The sequence below is a fragment of the Salmo trutta genome, chromosome 14 (genome assembly GCF_901001165.1).
Source record: "Salmo trutta chromosome 14, fSalTru1.1, whole genome shotgun sequence".
Classification (NCBI taxonomy): domain Eukaryota; kingdom Metazoa; phylum Chordata; class Actinopteri; order Salmoniformes; family Salmonidae; genus Salmo; species Salmo trutta.
In genome coordinates this window covers 84,141,091-84,162,569 of record NC_042970.1, presented here as the reverse complement: position 1 = coordinate 84,162,569, position 21,479 = coordinate 84,141,091, and the positions used below count along the sequence as shown (strand labels likewise).

The 21,479-nt window shown below is 42.2% G+C and overlaps 1 protein-coding gene across 1 annotated transcript; it reads right to left on the bottom strand.

Annotated features, from left to right (window-relative positions):
- Positions 1 to 1,291: 1,291 nt before the first annotated feature.
- On the bottom strand, positions 1,292 to 20,070 carry LOC115147695 (myosin heavy chain, fast skeletal muscle-like). The gene is made up of 40 exons (XM_029689993.1): positions 20,051 to 20,070; positions 19,690 to 19,917; positions 19,212 to 19,358; positions 18,861 to 19,017; positions 17,901 to 17,928; positions 17,533 to 17,641; positions 17,329 to 17,421; positions 17,095 to 17,155; positions 16,834 to 16,932; positions 16,394 to 16,497; positions 15,311 to 15,449; positions 14,456 to 14,574; positions 14,141 to 14,290; positions 13,876 to 14,046; positions 13,360 to 13,663; positions 12,934 to 12,998; positions 12,753 to 12,840; positions 12,527 to 12,644; positions 12,246 to 12,369; positions 10,356 to 10,492; positions 9,621 to 9,876; positions 9,192 to 9,434; positions 8,740 to 8,916; positions 8,498 to 8,643; positions 8,228 to 8,318; positions 7,486 to 7,875; positions 7,238 to 7,364; positions 6,903 to 7,021; positions 6,464 to 6,660; positions 6,141 to 6,324; positions 5,839 to 6,004; positions 5,552 to 5,676; positions 5,084 to 5,392; positions 4,660 to 4,863; positions 4,376 to 4,501; positions 4,067 to 4,237; positions 2,499 to 2,603; positions 2,322 to 2,417; positions 1,743 to 1,874; positions 1,292 to 1,428 (listed from the first exon to the last, which is right to left on the bottom strand). Exons 2-40 carry the CDS (start codon positions 19,903 to 19,905, stop codon positions 1,408 to 1,410), a joined length of 5,814 nt encoding a protein of 1,937 aa, XP_029545853.1. The 5' UTR covers positions 19,906 to 19,917; positions 20,051 to 20,070; the 3' UTR covers positions 1,292 to 1,407.
- Positions 20,071 to 21,479: the final 1,409 nt, after the last annotated feature.

Below are 21,479 nucleotides of genomic sequence, written 5' to 3'. Positions count from 1 at the left end.
ACTCCCGTGCCTGCTTCGTCTCTCCAGCGTCCTTCCATGTGACAACGTGAGGCTTAGTTGATCGAATATACGTTTCGTAATGCTAAGTTTGTAGCGAATGCACTGATATAAGTGGATGCAAGCAAAGCTGATGGAAATATTTTCTTGTTTATTGAATTTACGGATAGCCAGAGGCACACCAACACTCAGACATGATTTACAAACAAAGCGTTCGTGTTTAGTGAGTCCGCCAGATCAGAGGAAGTAGGGAGGAGCAGGGATGTTCTCTTGTTAAGTACGTGAAAGGGACCATTGTCTTGTCCTGCTAAGCATTCAAAATGTAACAAGTACTTTTGGGTGTCGGGGAAAATGTATGGAGTAAAAAGTAAACTATTTTCTTTAGAAATGTAGTGAAGTAAAAGTTGTAAAAAATATAAATAGTAAAGTACAGATATCCCCCCAAAAATAATTAAGTAATACTTAAAGTATTTTTACTTAAGTACTTTACGTCACTGATAAATGTGCTTTAGCCATCCCCCTGGCCTGATATTGGCTACACTGTCTAGCTACTTCCCATTCCTTACTGAGGAAAGCAGGAGCTAAGGACACTGTGCCTGCCCCATGTCATTGTGTTGCCGGTGCAAACTCTCCCCATTGAGCAGTGTAGACTGTATCACCGTGGCATCCAAATGGTGACCAGTATTACAAGTATTTTCTTGTGTAAGCTAGCCTGACGACTCACACTAAATTCTTCCGCTGATCTGTCGTTTGCTACATACTTCATTGCGGAGAAAAAACTAGCGTCCATGGACGTGGCGTCGTGTTTGGCCGGGGCAAGGAGTCTGGGAAGCTAGGCAACATGTGGGCTGCTATCTTACTCTAAATAAAATCAAGTGCGATGGAACAAATTGGAGAGAGTGACTAAAATATCACTGTAAGCCTCCTAGGGCCGTTGTGCCTCTAAGTGTTAAAAACTAACATTGTGGATTAATAATATTGAATTGCATTGCACTCAACTTTTTCCACAGATCATATATTTTTCTTACAGAAACATTTAAATTTGGGTCTGTCAATATAGGCCAATTCCCCTGACTGTAAAGGGTTAAAACTACAATTTAGATATTTAGCTGGTCAGTCCTTACATCCATAGCTCAGTCTATGAATTTGAGTGGTTACATTTCTCCATTCTAATCCCTCAGCTGATGTGAACGCTTTGTTGTTGTTGGAATCCCAGATTGCTCCTTTAATTAAAGTACATTTTTTTATGGTATTAAAAAGCTGTTTGCTGAGTAATAAGTCCACAGTCACAAAGGAAGTGTATGTAGGCCTACATGTTTTTAATCAATGCTCAACATTTCACCATGAAAATCATATTTTATGAAACACAGGAAAATGGTAAGACTTTGATCTTCAATACTTTGGTCTTGTTTATTCAGCAACTTCTTTTCCCTGTAAGAAGAAAGATAGAATATAATGGATCAGTAATAATAATGAACATGATAAATATATGGATAGACATGGATAGAATATAATGGATCAAGTCTTTAATGCTCAGTGCTCAGCTTGGATTTTAATGTTGAAGTACTAACTGAATTACTCTGATTAGATTGTTTAGCCCTTCCTGAAATGTTCTTCTTAGAGATCTTCAATACAGTTGAGTGTAAAAGGTCTGTATTGACCTCTGAGAAGACTGAATCATAGATGGTGTTGATGTGGTCATATCTGAACATGAGTCAGGTACAGGTTTAGCAGCAGTTCTGTACCTTTCCAGAGTCACGGGTCTTGGCTCTGAGCTTGTTGACCTGAGTCTCAGCGATGTCAGCACGCTCCTCAGCCTCCTCCAGCTCATGCTGAACCTTCCTGAACTTAGACATGTGCTGGTTTGCTGCTTCCTCCTGGGTGAGATAAAGAGAGGGAGAGCAGAACATCAGCATTTAAAGTTTGATGCTTCAGGTAGCAAATTAATATTCTGTTATTAAAGGTATTTAAAAATAAAAAGACAGATTTAGGATAACAATGTGTACAGGAAGATAGATGATACAGCAGAGGAAGTGAGTGGCAGAACGGGGGATCAAACTGCTGCCTCCAGCACTACCACTAGACCAGCCCCCAGCGCAGCAAATTAATATTCAACCCCTCTCCTTTAAGGTGGTAACACATAGGAGGCACTCAGAAATGTGTATAATTTCATCAGGAATTTCTTGAAGTATCAATTGTCATTGTTGACTGATGTGCTGTAGCAACACTTACTTCAAACTACATTTTATGGACATTAAGTTTTGTAATGGATTTTTTGTCTTGAATGTTTGCATTCAGAGTATTTGACTAAGTCTGTGACTCACCGCTTCCTCAGCCTGCCTCTTGTAGGCCTTCACTTTCATCTGCAGCTTATCTACCAGGTCCTGAAGTCTGTTAACGTTCTTCTTATCCTCCTCAGTCTGTGAGAGATGAGCAAAGAATCAATGTCACAATAGTTTTATACACAAACCTCTCTGTGTGAAGAATGCACTTTCTCTTACCAGGTAAGTGAGCTCCTTGACTCTGCGCTCATACTTGCGGACTCCCTTAACCGCATCGACACCTCTTCTCTGCTCGGCCTCCACCTCAGTCTCGAGCTCACGCACCTTTGTGGAACAAATAAATGTAGGCATTTGTTTGAGGTGGTGCAATCAGATGTAACAAATCTTTGTTAAACAGAGCTATAGTCTTCTACCCAGTCAAGGAGGCACAATTGTTGTCTTTCACTATGTACTTTTCCAAGTGGTTCCCAAAGTGGGATTTACATTTAAATTTGTTCATGAATATTGCTAGCAACAACAGATGAAACTACCAATGATTTGTGGAACAAGATTAGAAGGTCCAATACAATACAATGTAATATTATTAATCCACTATTTATGTTCTTAACCCTAAGATGTACAACATGGGTGTGGGAGGCTCACAGGGATACTGGTAGGCACAGTGTTACAACAATGACCAATTGTTTCAACTCAATTCTCATTTTATTTATTTATTCATTATTTATTCATCAAAAAGGTAAGCAAATGGAGAAGCACCATATTCCAGAGTGTAATGTTTCCCGGGTATGTAAATATGTTAAGATGTTATGTTTTCATGTTTTTATGAAATTCTGAAAGTCCTCTAGCCTACAAGCTAATTTAGCCGTTAGTGCTAGCTGGTAGCCCCGCATAACAACGCTAGCTTCCCTAGTAACGGCCTTTTTGCAGCAGAGTGAATGAGACATGTAGCTGATAGCGCTCTGGAGAGAGAGAAATTAAACGTGACTAGATGTAAATAAAATATTACTATGAGATGAATTGGCTCAATGTGTGTTTATGTATCAGAAATTGTATTATTATTTGTATTATTATTATCATTAATATTGATTATATTAATTGAATAGCAGTTTAGAAGAAATGTCCAAGCCTAAATGAAACAACTAAATAAATACATTTTTATATCTTCAATTTATTTGAAACAACTAGATAAATACATTTTTATATCTTCAATTTATTTGAAAGTCTTGGCTCCAATTCTTCTCAACTCCACTGCATAAGTCTAACACATTCCCAACGTTTTTGATTTGAACATAATTGCACTGTATTTTATTTATTTATTTATTTAACCTTTATTTAACTAGGCAAGTCAGTTAAGAACACATACTTATTTACAATGACGGCCTAACAAAAGGCAAAAGACCTCTGCGGGGACGGGGGCTGGGATGAAAAAATGAATAACATAAATATAGGACAAAACACATCACGACAAGAGAGACAACACAACGCTACATAAAGAGAGACAAATTTAAGCTTATAATGTTCTTTACCAGGGTCCGAGACTTGATTAGTCCGACCATGCACTGCAGAAGTAATAGTAAAACTGCTTGGATGCTATGTTTTATCACACTCTAATGTAAGATTTGTGTTCTGATATTATGAAGGGGTGAGAAGTTTGGGAACCCCTGATCTAGGTGGTTCATTGAGAGAAAAAGTAATTAGAACAATGCTTCTGTGCATTTTATATGACCAAATACATTTCCAGCAAACTGTCTTTCAATCCACCCTGATCCACCCTGCTGATAACTCACCCTGGACTCCAGTTTCTGGAGCTGCTTCTTGCCTCCCTTCATGGCCAGATTCTCAGCCTCATCCAGGCGGTGCTGCAGGTCCTTGACTGTAACCTCCAGGTTCTTCTTCATCCTCTCCAGGTGAGAGCTGGTGTCCTGCTCCTTCTTCAGCTCCTCAGCCATCATGGCCGCCTGGAAAAGTAGTTTGTTTAATTCATGCACCAATTGGCACCAATCATAACGTCCTTCTGAGATCTTTGTTGTTCGTAACCAGCCCAGCTACCATTGGACCTTGGGGACAATTCAAGATGATGTAATTCAAGGACTCACGTCAGTGATGGCCTTCTTGGCCTTCTCCTCTGCATTCCTGGCCTCCTGGACGATGTCGTCCACCTCTCCCTGCACCTGCACCAGGTCAGTCTCCAGCTTCTTCTTGGTGTTCAGAAGGCTGGTGTTCTGAAGGAGGAAACAAGACGATTTGTTTGACTCTAAAGATAACCTACAAGCACAAGCCTGAAATTATGAAAGTCTAAGAGCAAGAACTGTTGAATTCCAGATGTTTATTAAACGATATGCTTGGTTGATTTTCATTAGAAATTACTTTTGACAGATACCTGGGAGTGCAGCAGTCCAACGCGTTCGCTGGCGTCTACCAGCTCAGTCTCAGCCACTTTGCGGCCTCTCTCTGTCTGCTCCAGAGCAACTCTCAGCTCCTCGATTTCAGCCACCATCAGACCGTTTCTGCGCTCCACCATGGCTGCCTGCTCCTTCATGTCCTCTGCTACGCGGACGGCATCATCAAGGTGCAATTGGGCATCCTGTGGTTCACAATGACAAACGTTCATTAGGACTTGTGGATGAAAGGGTGATAGGATGGGCGGTAAAAATGTTAATTGGGAAGAATTTACTCAATATCCCTACCTTTCTACAGTATATAGTTCAATCTATTAAATTCCTCTGTTCTGTTCTTTCTACAGATTCACAAACAAATCCCTCTCCATGTTCAGGTGTTTGAACCTGATGTCCCAGTCCCTTTACCTTGAGCTGTCCCTGGACGTTCCTCAGCTGTTTCTGGGCCTCAGCGGCCTGCCTGTTGGAGTGGCTCAGCTGGATCTCCATCTCGTTCAGGTCTCCCTCCATCTTCTTCTTCACCCTCAGGGCATCATTCCTGCTCCTGACCTCAGAGTCCAGGGTGCTCTGCATGGAGTCAACCACCCTCTGGCTGTTCCTCTTGATCTGCTCCATCTCCTCATCCTTCTCAGCGATCTTCCTGTCCACCTCACCCTTGATCTGGTTCAGCTCCAGCTGCACACGCAGAATCTTGGATTCCTCGTGCTCCAGTGCTCCCTGGACAAACAGAAGCAGTCAGGCCAATTGTGTTCAATACATTTGGATGTAGGAATTAAATATATATGACTACAATAACACCATTACAGAGAGCATTTCACTATAGCTGGCATTGGTTAGTTAACACTGCTTTTCCCATCAAACAGCTGTAGTTTGTACCTCAGCCTCCTCCAGAGCGGTCTGGATCTCAGACTTCTCTGTCTCCATGGTCTTCTTGGCCTTCTCCAGCTCATGTATGCTCTTGCCAGTCTCTCCGATCTGCTCAGTCAGGTCAGAGATCTCCTCTGCACACACACACACAGGAGCAGTTTACACTTGGGAGATTTTCAGTGGATATCACCAATGCACTGAAGTTGACATTGAATCATAATAACAGTGAATTTATTAACAGCAATTAATATTGCTAATGTAACATGAGCCAAATAGAATTGCTGTCAAATGCTCACGTTGCAGGTTCTTATTCTCTCTCTTCAGAGTCTCCAGATGATCCAGAGCCTCCTCGTAGGAGTTCTTCATCTTGAAGAGTTCAGTGCTCATAGAGCGAGCCTCCTTCTGAGCTCCTTCCAGCTCAGCCTGACCCTCCTCATACTTCTGCTTCCACTCTGCCAGAACCTAGCGAAATACATGGGATTTTCATCAGAAGTCCTTGATGAAGAGTTTTGAATTAGAAATATGCTACAATTATACTACAATTGGTCATATAGCAGACAGTAAATATCAGCCTATGGTAAAGTTTATTCATTTTCACCTTGTCAAAGTTCCTCTGCTTCTTGTCGAGGTTGGCGGCCAATGCGTTGGCTCTCTCAACATCAATCATGAGGTCCTCCACCTCTCCCTGCAGCCTCTGCTTGGTCTTCTCCAGGGAGGCGCACTTGGAGTTGGTCGCCTCAATGGTCTCCTCGGCATCCTGCAAACGCTGGGCCAGCTTCTTCCTGTTGGAGAACAGAGGATGGCTTTATGTTGTGAAAACAAATGTTACAAAACATATTGTTGACATCACATTTTCTCAGAGCCCCCTACCACCCTCACCATCCACACCATATCTGAGTTTTTCTGTTGCGTGCGACTCACTTGGCCTCCTCCAGCTCCTCTGTGCGCTGGATGGCATCAGTTTCATACTTAGTCCTCCACTGAGCCACCTCACTGTTGGCCTTGGACATGCCACGTTGCAGCTCTGCCTTGGCCTCCTGCTCCTCCTCAAACTGCTCCCTCAGGAGGTCACAGTCATGGCGGGCAGACTGGACACTGTGGGCCAATGCGTTTTTAGCCTGTGAGAAAGAAAGACAAAATGCAAAGAGATGAGAGAGATAGTCAAACAAGTGACAGTAGGAATCTCTGAGGATGGAGAGACAGTAGGAGTCTCAGAGGTTGGAGAGACAGTAGGAGTCTCTGAGGGTGGAGAGACAGTAGGAGTCTCTGAGGGTGGAGAGACAGTAGGAGTCTCTGAGGGTGGCGTAGTCACTGTCTATGTAAATATTTGGCTCTAAACTTTCCATCTTGGGTCCCTTACCTTGACCTCCTCCTCAATCGCCCTCTTCAGCTCCTCCACCTGCTGGGTGAAGGCCTGTTTTCCTCTGGTCAGCTGAGACACCAGGGCTTCCTTCTCCTCCAGTTGGCGGCCAAACTCACCTGCAGGGACAGAGGGACATCTTGTTAATGACATCTCTGTTTTCTAAGATTGAAAATGTATTTTAATGTATCATAGGGCAATGTTGTTCGGTGGTGAATAGTACAGTAGAAACGATGTGGACCAGTGGAGGCTCCTCAGAAGAAGTGGATACAGCCCACAATACTTTGTGTTTTACTGAAGGAAAGCATTGGATTGCTGTTCATTGCTGATGGTACCATTTTCAGTCAGGAGTCTGGCCCTCTGTCCACTGATGTCGTTGACCTGGCGAACATTCTCATCATTCTTAGTCTTGAGCTCACTCAGCTGGTCCTCAAGAGTACGGCACATCTTCTCCAGATTGCCCTGTTAGTGAAACACGTTCCATCGTTACTTTATATGTGTGACTCCTGTCAACTTCAGGTCACTTGAATGGTAATGTAGTTGACCATCCTCAACACTTCTTGACCAAAACATTACTACTCACCTTAGCCTTGGCAACGGCCTCCATGTTGCTAGAGAGGTCATCAATCTCCATCTTGTACTCGCTCTTCTCCTTCTCCAGCTTCTGCTTGACGCGCTGCAGGTTGTCGATCTGCTCCCCGAGCTCAGCCACACTGTCGGCCTGCTTCTTGCGCAGAGCGGCGGCTGTGGCCTCATGCTGCAGGGTGGACTCTTCAAGATCACGACGCAGCTTCTGGAACTCAGCCTCACGCTTCTTGTTCATCTCAATCTGAGCAGCAGTGGCGCCTCCGGCCTCCTCCAGCCTCTCGCTGATCTCCTCAAGTTCCCTGGAGAGATCGGCCCTCTGCTTCTCAACCTTAGCCCTGGCAGCACGCTCAGCCTCAATTTCCTCCTCCAGCTCCTCAATACGGGCCTAGACCAGGGGGCAGGAGCAGGGGGGATGAACACTACAATACAGTTGAAACAATTGAACCTCACAAAATAATAATAGTATGTATATTTTTCATAAATGTGTTACGACATGGACAGTTACACTAATTTATTCAGTAGACAGCGTTCCATGCAGGAACAAAAACCACAATGTTAATAAGCACCATCTTTACAACATTTGGAAGCACCAGCAAACAGCATCACCTTCCAACCTACTCAGCCATCAGCAGCCATCAGAAGCCACCAGCAAAAAATTTTGCTACCAGAATAATGTTTCACATGAAATGATTCAGGTCTGTGCTTTTCTGTACTGGAGCTTATATCCTGTACTGTACCTGGAGTTCCTTGATCTTCTTCTGCAGCTGAGCTCCCAGAGACTGCTCATCCTCAATCTTGCTGAGGAGCTGGGTGGTCTCAAACTCCTTCCTAAGAAACACAAACACGTTGATTGCAGAGTTCGTTTTTGTTTGATAGTGTAAAGGGAGAGAATCATACCATTCACTTTGCTTTTAAGAATCACATGTAAATGCTAATTCATTATTACAAGAATTAGTCAAGAACAACCATTACAGCAGGTAATACTGTAGTCATTTGTTTATGTTTACTTCTTGATTTTCTCATCAGCTTGCTGCTTGTCATTCTCCAGGTCCATTATGGACTCCTGGGCCAGTTTCAGATCTCCCTCCAGCTTTCTCTTGGATCTCTCAAGGTCCATACGGAGCTTCTTCTCTTGCTCCAGAGAACCCTCAAGCTAGAAGATAAAAACACATGTATTGTTCAAATCTAAACAACTGAAGATAATATCATCTTACATACTATCATAGCCAAAATGTCAAATTCCACTCACGTCGTCCACTTGCTGTTCCAGCTTAGTCTTGGCCTTGGTTAGAGTGTTGACTTTGTCCTCCTCTGCCTGCAGGTCATCCAGTGTCTGCTGGTGGGCCTCTTGGAGGGCTTTCTTCTCCTTGGTCAGCTTGGCAACACTCTCATCCATAGATGCCATCTCCTCTGTCAGGTTTTTAACCTGTAAATGGCCACAACATAATTATACTTCACCATAAAGGGGAGATTTAGTTTGTTATATATTGCATTCATTTAATTTAGATTAGAAATGTGTCAACAATTACTGCACTGTAGATTCAACACTAGATGGGAAGTTCCCCACAACTGAAATTCTACTGTCTTAATTTTTCCTGCACCCATAATACAACTTGAATTCCATTTCTATTAAGATATGTTTTGAGTTGATTATTGATTGTATTATTGTTTGGTTAAACTGTCTATGGTAAGACACAAGACCTTGTTTTCAGTGGCGTGCTTCTCCTTCTCCACTTTGGCCAGGGTGAGCTCCAGGTCATCAATGTCCTTCTTCAGCTCAGAGCACTCATCCTCCAGCTTCCTCTTCTTGGCAGTCAACTCAGCATTGATCTCCTCCTCATCCTCCAGCCTCTCTGACATTTCTTTGAGTTTCGCCTCCAGCTGGATCTTGCTCTTGATGAGCCCTTCGCACCTTTCCTCAGCATCGTTCAGACTCTCTCCTTCCTGGTTTCAGAACAGGAGGGAGAATCAGAGGCCTCACTTTAGTGAAAGATGTCAGGGAAAATCAATAGAAATTCATGAACCATATACAGCATATAACATGGGCAATAGAAATGTGAGTTAGACACATACTCACAGAGTGTTTGTGTGTGTGTAAATGTGCCCATTTGAGGGTAGTTTTTCACTCACAGATGCTATTTGGAGTGCCAGGTCGTTCTTCTCCTGCGTCAAGGCCACCAACTTCTCCTCCATTTGCTTCTTTGTGGCCAGAGCCTTGGCCAGGTCTGCTGTCATCTTGTCATAGTTCTCCTTCATGTTGGCCAGCTCCTTCTCAGTCTCAGCGCTCTGCAGCAGGGGCTTGACCTTGAAGTACAACTTCATCCATGGCCAGGTTTTCACATTCATGAATGAGCGGATGTTGTACTGGATGGCATAAATTGATTCTCTGGTCGACAGAAAGGATGGAGTGGCATGGTGAGTGACATGCTTAAAGCTACATTCTGTGATTAGATGAACAACAAAACAGAACCAACTGCCACTGTTAGTTTACAGCTGAGGAATGGGGCTAGGGAAATATAACCCCTCTTAAATTCATAGACAGCTCTCTAGATACAAGTACTTACGGGTCATGCATGCTACTGTAAGCTCATGAGGCATTTTATATACTTAGAGAATGGATATTTAAATGCTACATATTTAAATGACAATTGAACAGCCAAATCCCAAACTGCAGCTATAAAGCTAGAATCCTTTGTCGCTACATCCATTTCTGGACTAAATGAATTAACCCAAAAGCTTTAGTAGACCATTATAAGATGTACTTTCTCCTTCTGAACAACTCACAGCATATACAGTATGTAATCATAATGCATTAGATACAGGTGGTTGACAGAAAGCTTTGCCAAGATGTCTACTATTCCTCACCTCCTCTCCATCATCTTGCTAAACTCTCTCCTCATGAGGAATCCACGGCTGAGAGCCTGGACCATGCCGACCAGAGTGGCCAGCTTCTCATCTCTCATCTCCTCCAGGACACCCAGCAGACCGGCTTTGAAGAACACCTGAGACACAAGTTAACATGGTCAATTGAACCACAGATGGTGACAGATAGAAACGGTTAAATCAAAAGAGGGGAACAACACCACTAGATTGATTTAAACAACATTAACAATGTAATGGTTACAAACAAACCATGTGATAGGTTGTTTCTAAGTTGTTAGTTATTGTACTGTTGTACAGTGCCCTCAGAAAGTATTCACAGCCCTCAACGTTTTCCAGCCTGAATTTAAAATGGATTACATTGAGATTTTGTGTCACTGGCCTTCACACAAAAGCCCATAATGTCAAAGTGGAATTATGTTTTTAGACACATTTTAACAAATTAATTAATTTTAAATGAAATGCTGAAATGTCTTCAGTCAGTAAGTATCCAACCCCTTTGTTTTGGCAAGCCTAAATAAGTTCAGGAGTAAAAATGTGCTTAACAAGTCACATAATAAGTTGATTGGACTCACTCTGTGTGCAATAATAGCGTTTAACATGATTTTTTAATGACTACCTCATCTCTATACCCCACACATACAATTATCTGTAATGTCCCTCAGTCGAGCAGTGAATTTCAAACACAGATTCAACCACAAAGACCAGGGAGGTTTAACCAATGCCTCGCAAAGAAAGGCACCTATTGGTAGATGGGTAAAGTTATTGATTACACTTTGGATGGTGTATCAATACACCTAGTAACTACAAATATATAGGCATCCTTCCTAACTCAGTTGCCAGAGAGGAAGGAAACCGCTCAGGGATTTCACCATGAGGTGAATGGTGACTTTAAAGCAGAGTTTAATGGCTGTGATAGGAGAAAACTGAGGATGGATCAACAAAATTGTAGTTACTCCACAACCTGACAGAACTGTATTTCTGATCGTTTGCTTTTTGTTATTTGTCTTTAGTATTTTTGAGTTAATAAATATCATAATGAGCACTCAACACGCTGCGTTTTGGTCCCCCCTATACGACACCCGTTACACACTGGGAGACAAATTCACCTTTCAGCAGGACAATAACCCAAAGCAGAAGGCAAAATCTACACTGGAGTTGTAAACAAAACGACATTGAATGTTCCTGAGTTGCCAAGCTACAGTTTTGACTTAAATCGGCATGAAAATCTATAGCAAGACTTGAAAATGGCTGTCTAGCAATGATAAACAACCAGCTTGACAGAGCTTGAAGAATTGTTTAAAGAATAATGTACAAATATTGTACAATTCAGGTGTGGAAAGCTCTTAGAGACTTACCCAGAAAGGCTCACAGCTGTAATTGCTGCCAAAAGTAAGTCTAACATGTGTTGGCCCAGAGGGTTGAATACTTATGTAATCATGTTTTATTTTTCATAATTGTTATTAACAAACGTTAGAATGTTTCTTCCACTTTGACATTAGAATATTTTGTGTCGCTCATTGACAATAAATTACAGTTAAATCCCAACTTTTCACACAACAAAATGTGGAAAAAATCAAGGGGTGTGAATACTTTCTGAAGGCACTGTAGATAAATAATGTACAGAGATAATTGCAGCCATACGACTATAACAAAATGCATATGACAATGAGTTTAGTTTCTCTTCTATACTTGTCATGCATGACTTTGAAGAAAAAAACTGTACATTGTTTTTCCACCTTTTCCATTAGTTAAATGAAGAAGAAAGAACAAAAGGATGGATAGATCATCTGGAGAGATTTTATATGGTACGGGTTTAAATTATCATTCAAGTTGTGTTTTGTTGTCAGATTTTACTGGGGGTTTTTGACTGACCTTGGTGTGTCCAAACTTGTAATCCTCGTGATTCACATCAATGGACCCAAGCAGCTTCTCAGAAGCCTTCTTGTTGTCCATGAACTGGCCCTCAGGGATGACACTGGCATTCAGTACTTTGTACCTGAATGAGAAGACAGTTTTAAAGTATGTCAAGTTGAATTAAGTTGGATATATTACATAAAAGGTAAGACTATTCTGATGCTGGGAAAACAATTGGAGCAGATCTTTCTGTGATTGTGCATCTGTGCAGTTGTGTTTGTGTGTTTGTGTGCCTGTACCTCTGCTTGAAGTCAGCATAGATGATTCTGCTTGGGAAGCCCTTTCTGCAGATCCTGATACCCTCCAGTACACCATTACACCTGAGCTGGTGGATAACCAGGAAGTTCTCCATCAGACCTGGTAAAACAAAACAAGTCTCTTTTAATATGCATACACTGGTTAAAGATTGGGATTGTTAAAGTCTGTACTGATGAGATGTAAAATTTAACTCAATATTTCTTGTACCTGGAGTCTTTGACTCGTTGGGGATCAGACAGCGCACAAAGTGAGGATGAGTGCTCCTCAAGTTGGTCATCAGCTTATGTAAGTTCTCCTGTAAGAGGGTTACAAACCATTTTCTCAGACATCATTTATGATAATCAATGCACCTTTTGAAGGACTGAATAAACACATTTCAAAAGCTCACCCTGAACTGGGAGGACACAGTCTGCATGGAACCACCCTTCTTCTTGCCTCCTTTCTTGGCTTTATCTGTTAAAATGGGGAAAAGTAAAAGATAACTAGAAAAGTACATTTCCTAGAGCGGGTGGAATAAATAGAATAATAGTAATAAGAGTATGTAAGAAATCTAGAGTGGTCTTGTCTTCAGCAAGCACACTAATTATAAACCAGAGAATCTCTGGTTAACTTCACACTTATCTAGAGGCAAATGCTGCCAATGTGATTATGTAAAATAAGACTAATTGTATGATTCAATTAACCGAGTGTATGAGTAAATCAACCCAGTGATTAACCCTGAGAAATTGTGATACATTCAAAGACTTTAAAGAACATTTAGGTCTGAGTTGTAACTAGTGCTTATTTAAATCTTTTGACGTGATGCTGGTCTTACCCTCAGGTGGGGCAGCAGGATACAGGGCAGCCAAAATTTTCACTCCTGACTTCCCGTACAGTTGACAAACTGAGTCGTTCAGGGGATCCTTGTTCTTCTCCAGCCACCCAGTGATGTTGTAGTCCACAGTACCGGCGTAGTGCACCAGGGAGAAGTGGGCCTCTGCCTTGCCTTTGGCAGGCTTGGGCTTCTCAAATGCATTTGTTTTGCCAAGATGCTGGGTGTACAGCTTGTCCTTGAAGGTAGTGTCTGAAGACTTGGGGAACATGCACTCCTCTTCAAGGATGGAGAAGATGCCCAATGGCTTTATGAAAGAAATGTATATCAAATGAGCGATATTAACATTTAGGATCACATTAATTCCTTTAGTAAACATGCTACTGTAGGATTATATTCATTTAGAGGCACATAATAGGAAACATATTGAGATCTCAACAGTCAGATGCTGATAATATCTCACACAGTGCTCCATTTCAGCTTTTCTGAGGTCAATTATAATCCTCACAGACAGCTTACCTTCTCAATAAGCTCAATGCAGGCAGCCAAGTCCATGCCGAAGTCAATGAAGGCCCAGACAATTCCCTCCTTCTTGTACTCCTCTTGCTCCAGGACGAACATGGTGTGGTTGAAAAACTGTTGCAGTTTCTCATTGGTGAAGTTGATGCACAGCTGCTCCATGCTGTTGTACTGTTGATGGAGTTTTAAAAGGGATCATTTCATCATACAAGACTGTAATCCATCTCAATCACATCTAAGTGTCTTGTTCTGGTCTCATACTCACATCAAAGATCTCAAACCCGGCAATGTCAAGCACACCGATATAGAACTGCCTTGGATTCTTGGTGTCCAACATCTCGTTGATACGGATGACCATCCACAAGAACATCCTCTCATAGATAGACTTGGCCAGAGCACTGACTGAGTTATTAACCTGCAATGATAATACCTCAAATTAATACATGAGATATTGACCATGTCTAGTGACGAGGTGATACGAGCTTGGAAAAAACATCACTATTCAAAAAAAGCATACCACTCATCCCCACGAAAATTCCTGTTCTCAGAAAATGGTAGATGCTGTGTTTAGCAGTCTTACCTGAGCCACAGTCTGTCCCTTGGTCACATACTCGTTGCCGACCTTCACTCTGGGGTAGCACAGAGCTTTCAACATCTCAGCTGAGTTCAGGCCCAGCAGGTAGCCAATTTTATCAGCCACTGGAGAGAGAACCAACAACAACAGACTCAGGGACACAACATCGCTTTCTGATGTCACACTGACAAAACAGTTTGGCTAGCTTCTTTGTGGGTTAGGTTTTGATTCACCCTCATCCGTCATTTCAAATAATTTCTGGAGGTGGGAATTTGGTCTGCAAAAATGATCTCCTGCCTCACTTACTTTTGTTTATATATATATATTATTTTCTTTCAATTTTTTTACCCCTTTTTTTCCCAATTTTGTGATATTCAGTTGGTAGTTAGTCTTGTCCCAGCGCTGCAACTCCCCTGTGGACTCGGGAGAGGCGAAGGTCGAGAGCTGTGTGTCCTCCGAAACAAGACCCTGCCAAGCCGCACTGCTTCTTGACATACTGCTCACTTAACCCGGATGTGTCGAAAGGAACACCATCCAGCTGGCGTTCGAAATCAGTTTGCAGGCACCCGGCCTGCCGCTAGGAGTCGCTAGAGTGCGATGGGACAAGGAAATCCCAGCCGGCCAAACCCTCTCCTAACCCGGACGATTGTGCGCCGCCTCATGGGTCTCCTGGTCACGGCCAGCTGTGACACAGCCTGGGATCGAACCCAGGGCTGTAGTGACACCTCAAGCACTCTGATGCCTTAGACCACTGCACTGATTTTCATGTGGCACTGTCTTTCTTAGGTGTTCTATTTCTATGTTGGCGTCTGGGAATGGGACTGATGTCCTACATATTGTATGTCTATGAGTGGGACTCACCCTCTGTGCCGTCTGGCTCGGCCTGCTCCTCACGCTGCTTCTGCTTGAATTTCATGTTGCCATGGTGCACTACAGCTCCTGTCAGCTTGTAGATGCCAATCTTCTCATCATTAGTGAAGCCCAGGATTGTAATGGCATCCTGGCATTAAAGAGGAAGTATAAAAGTGATGAACTGAACGATAGTTTGGACACTTACACTACAGTTCTGTGCTGCTCACTCCAGAACGAATGGGATAGATAGATTTGACTCTTGGCCAACACATTAGTCAATGGCAGCAAAACATTAGTTTTACACAGTTCCACAGGGCACTTAGTGGTGCTCTCTTGTGGATGTCTTACATGTATGTGCCTCAAGGCGAAGTGTGAGGGCATGAAGAGTTCCTATAGGCACATGTTTAACTAACACAAGGCATTTAGAATCAAACAAAAAATACATAAATTCCCAGCTGCCACCAAGTTGGATTTTCACAGTGCATTCAGTGTGTATAGTGGTCCTACCCATTCTATATGTAGAGTTTGTGTAACAGTGTAGGTTCCGTCCCTCTCTTCGCCCCAACCCGGGCTCGAACCAGGGACCCTTGCACACATCAACAACTGACACCCACCGAAGCAACGTTACCCATCGCGCCACAAAAGCCGCGGCCCTTGCGACGCAAGGGGAAACCCTACTTCAAGTCTCAGAGCGAGTGACGTCACCGATTGAAACGCTATTAGCGCGCACCACCGCTAACTAACTAGCCATTTCACATCGGTTACACTCACCCCCCCTTTGACCTCCTCCTTTTCCGCAGCAACCAATGATCCGGGTCAACAGCATCAATGTAACAGTGTAGGTTCCGTCCCTCTCTTCGCCCCAACCCGGGCTCGAACCAGGGACCCTTGCACGCATCAACAACTGACACCCACCGAAGCACCGTTACCCATCGCGCCACAAGAGCCACGGCCCTTGCGACGCAAGGGGAAACCCTACTTCAAGTCTCAGAGCGAGTGACGTCACCGATTGAAACGCTATTAGCGCGCACCACCGCTAACTAACTAGCCATTTCACATCGGTTACATTTGGTTAACCCTTGTTTGACTCACATCTGTGGCATCCAGCTCTTCCTTGTCGTTGATGCTGGCCACAGCGATCTGACCCTGGCTGCACATGGGGAAGTCGTAGGGGTTGGTGGTGATGAGCGCCATTTCTGTGGACAACGGAGAACAGCTTGTCAGTTAAATCTCTTAGAATTCTGCTGTCCTACCTTTACAGTATCTCTCCCTCCTTTACTCAGTAGATGGACTCAATGATACATGTAGTATATAATGAATAGCATCAAAAGAGGAGACTGAGACTTGTGGACTAGTGCATCAGAGTGCATTATTTTACAGATATTTCCCAAAGACCTTCCACATTTCTAGATGCCTTGTTTCCTTGGATGTAATCATTGTAATAGTATTATTAGTGTGTACTATGAATATTTTTTATATAATCCATAGATGGGGGTGGGAAAGATTTCCTCTGAACCTCTACTTTGCCGTACCAACTATGTCAGGTTTGTGGCCTGTCATCATCTGGAAGAAGATGTGGTAGCCTCTCTCATCGGGAAGCTGGAAGGACACTCTGGACTTCTCCAGCAGATCTGAGAGAGAAAAGCAGTGAGTGAGTGAGTGAGTGAGTGAGTGAGTGAGTGGAGTGGAGTGGAGTGGAGTGGAGTGGAGTGGAGTGACGAAATTATAAGATTTCCAAAAAATATTCTGTGTGCATTTAGGAAAGCATTGAGAAACAATCAAAACCAACTCACAGGTTTCAATATCAGCTTTAGCTAGTTTGCCAGCTTGGAAGTGAATCCTGATGAATTTACCCTATAGTAGAGCATGGGGGTTAGAAATAGGTCAACAAATAAATAACATTTTACTTTGATAGACCCCTTTAAATGTTACAGTTTGTTGGACAGTTATTGACATCACTATAGGGAACTACTGAAATATATTTTTCCAATATAAGGTAACTTCCACAGTATGCCCTTCATACTTACAAAGCGAGACGAGTTGTCGTTCCTCACTGTCTTGGCATTACCATAAGCCTCCAGCAGAGGGTTAGCTGCAATGATCTGATCCTCAAGAGACCCCTGATTGAGACAAACACAAGTTACTCAGAACATGATTCACCACTGGAATATATTTTTCCACAGGAAACCAAACTGAAATGTGATTAAAAGGCAAACATAAGAACAACCTACCTGCATTTTGTTGGGGTCTGCTTCCTTCTTGCCACCAGACACTGCAATGGTGGCGAAGTACTGGATGACACGCTTGGTGTTGACAGTCTTTCCTGCACCGGATTCTCCACTGGTTTATATGACAGAGAAATATGGGTTTTAGTTACATGTTTGTGTGTCAGATTGTCTTTCACCAAGAAATAGCATTGAAAAATACCTGTTTTCTAACATAAGTAAATCATTAACAAATATTCCCTTTCATCGACTCGTTATTACACATAACCTAATGCTCTAATCTATTCATATTGTCATGTATTTCATCACACCAAGTGACCCAATTTATTACAATAGAAATACTTTCTCAAGTGACATTTTAGTAAACAACTTACGTAATCAGGACGGACTGGTTCTCCTTATCTGGAACCAAAAAACGCATTGCTTATCATACTCAAGCAACATTATGGGGACATTATTTAATTCATAGCATCATCATGAATTTCAATTTGGAACATTTTCCATTCAAGGGTAGTGAAATCAGATATTCCCAGCAAACTGTTATTACCTAGACTAGAAAATAGTAGATACCTCTCTGAAGCATATTTTAATCTATCTATCCAATCCATCCATCCATCCATCCATCCATCCATCCATCCATCCATCCATCCATCGGCACTTGTGGACATTTTTATGTATTGGTCTGTCTATCCATGTGAGAGACGCAGACTCTTTCTCAACCTTTAAGTCTTTACTGAAGAATCTGGCTGATGTGCTGCTGCGACAGTTTCAACGGTTCTGCCTCCGGCTATGGAACCCTAACCTGTTCACCGGATGTGCTACCTTGTCCTTAACCTGCTGTTTTTCGACTCCCTCTCTCTCACGCCATCTCTCTCTCTCTCACACCATCTCTCTCTCTCTCTATACCGCACCTGCTATCTCGACCTCTGAATGCTCGGCTATGAAAATCCAACTGACATTTACTCTTGAGGAACTGACCTGTTGCACCCTCTACAACCACTGTGATTATTATTTGACCCTGCTGGTCATCTAAGAATGTTTGAACATCTTGTTGAAAGATCTGGCCTTAATGGCCATATACTTTTATAATCTCTACCCGGCACAGCCAGAAGAGGACTGGGCACCCCTCAGAGACAGATTCCTCTCTAGGTCCTGCCTTTCTATGGAGTTTTTGTAGCAACAGTGCATCTACATTTGCTTTGCTTGCTGTTTGGGGTTTTAGGCTGGGTTTTTGTGTAAGCACTTTCTGACATCTGCTTATGTAAAAATCGCTTTATAAATAAATGTGATTGATTGATCCATCCATCCATTCCTCCATCCATGAGAGCTCGTACCAATCATCATGAACTGAAAGGCGTTGTCAGAGACGGAGAAGATATGGGGTGGAGCCTCCATCCTCTTCTTCCCTCTGTAGGCGTTGACAACCTCTTCGTCGTACACAGGGAGCCACTTGTAGGGGTTCACCGTGGCACAGAAGAGCCCAGAGTAGGTCTGGATGAAAGTGATTACATTAAGGGATTAGTAAATTCAGATGTACTTTTACCTGGATTTATGTAAGGATGTGGGTGTACTTTGGTATACTGATGTGGGTCTACTGTATTGATATGTTTTGGTTTCTAACATTCATTTATGTGTGTATTTCTTATGTTCATGTATGTGTGTGTTTGTATGTGCAGGTTTCTTACATAGATCATCCATGCTGCATAACGCTCTTTGAGGTTATACAACACAGAGGCTTCATTCAGGTAGGTCATCATGGCCATGTCCTCAATCTTGTCGTACTTAGGGGGGTTCATCTCATAGATGTCTGCATCTTTGAACTCTTTTCCTTCCTGAAACAGTCAGACATATAGATTACACGCAGATCAAACTGGACATGACAGAATGCTTTTTGCTCATTAAATACAAGTTTAATCAGTAACAAAATGCATATCCACATTTAATCCAACTACTTTGTTATCACCCACTGACACACAACTGGTGTTTACTAGTCAATAACAAAAATCCATGCCATTTTTAAATAGCAGTGATAAAAATGATGTACTTGAAGGTTATATTCTGCTTACAAAAAACATTAGTATTTCTTTGTTGTTGCATTTAGTAGATTTTACAAGAATTAGAGTACACAAATTTGAAATTGAATACTTTTCAGATCAGGCTTACCTCCTTAGTGCCGTCAGGTTTCGTGACTGTTACAGTACACTTCCCGTCGGCCCTGGCAGTGACTAAACCCTTAAGGTACAGCTCCACCTTGTCTGCAACATAGCAGGCGTTCTTTGAATCAAATGGTGCGGCTTGTGCCTCCATCCTCTCCTTCTCAGACTTACGAAGGTATATGGCAGCTTTGCCGTAGATTTGCATCTCCGCGTCCGTACTCATGGTGACGGATAACTAGGAAAGAGATGAAACAAGGAACATGATTGAATCTGTGGTGCTTCCTCCCCAGTCAACAGAGTTAGGTGAGCGGTATCTCTAACAGAATATTCTCATCACTTTTTATGTGAAGACTCAAACCATGTCTCACCTTCTTTTCCCCTCCTACAGATGAATGTGTACTTCTTAGAGGACCCTGTGAAACATAAGGTGTTGTGAAAACACACAAGTCTAAACCAGTGGAGGCTGCTGAGGGGAGGAGGGCTCATAGTAATGACTGGAGCGTAGCAAATGGAATGACATCAAACACCTGGAAACCATGTGTTTTATGTATTTGAATCCATTCTACCTTTTCCTCTCCAGTCACTACCACAAGCCCATCCTCCCCAATTAAGGTACCACCATCCTCCTGTGGTCCAAAGCCTCATAATTTTGTCCTCGAAGGGCTAGAAAGCATTTATCTCAATCATTACAGCCATGTCAAATTCAACTACAGGTGCAACTGGTAACTTTTATTTTCCTACTGGCAACTCACTTTACTAAGCATTCTTTCAGGAATTCAAATAAATATCCCTGAAAACCCAGTTACATTCTAGAACACCCTTTCAAGTGCAGGAGCACCACTTTTTACTGTAAATGAAAGTTACAGATTTGAAATAAAACATATTTGAAGTAAAACACATAATACAAAATATATATATATTTTTTATAAATGCCACTTTATTGCATGTTGTCAAATCTTACAAGAGACATGCAGAAGTCAATTCAAACAGTGCAGTTAGCTACTGCCTCAGATTCTACAAAGATGAGACAAATGTAAAAATCTAAGGAGGTGGAGAGGTCTTACCACAGAGGAAGAAGGTATCTGACTTATGGATGCTGGGGCCTCAGCCTCCTTATATCTGGTTGGAAGTGCCAACCAGGCAAAAGTTAATTATGGAACACTCTGGGAAAGGAAATGTATTGACTGAGAGACTTCTGTGTGTCTGTGTCTCACTAGCACCTCCCACTACCAGGAGCACCACACTCCCATTACATTACTTTTTAATGTAATATTTGTTTCTGAATACATTTTCACTGAATTACTAATAATTATGACAATCAGAAATGTTTTATTTCTCAAACTGATTCCAATGTTACTTCCACTGACCCTCAAATACTGTAATGGAGTGAGTCCATGTTGCCCCACTACCACTTATACAGTTTTCATGAAAATCTAAGCCTTATTTAGTTCAACTTTAGTAGCAATAATCCTCATCAACCACTTCATATATATATATATATATATATATATATACAGTACCAGTCAAAAGTTTGGACACACCTACTCATTACAGGGTTTTTCTTTATTTTTACTATTGTCTACATTTTAGAATAATAGTGAAGACTAATAGTGGAGTAGTCCATAGTGTTTGGAGCGAGCAGTCGCACTACGCTTCACTCCACAGGTAATATTACACTTCACTACATTACAACGGTTTGATTTGTTTGATCCGAGCAATTCTTTTCTTTTCTTAGCTAGCTACATAGCCGTCTTTGTATCTAAGATAATCGTGTAGCTTAGAGTAATTATCGAAGTT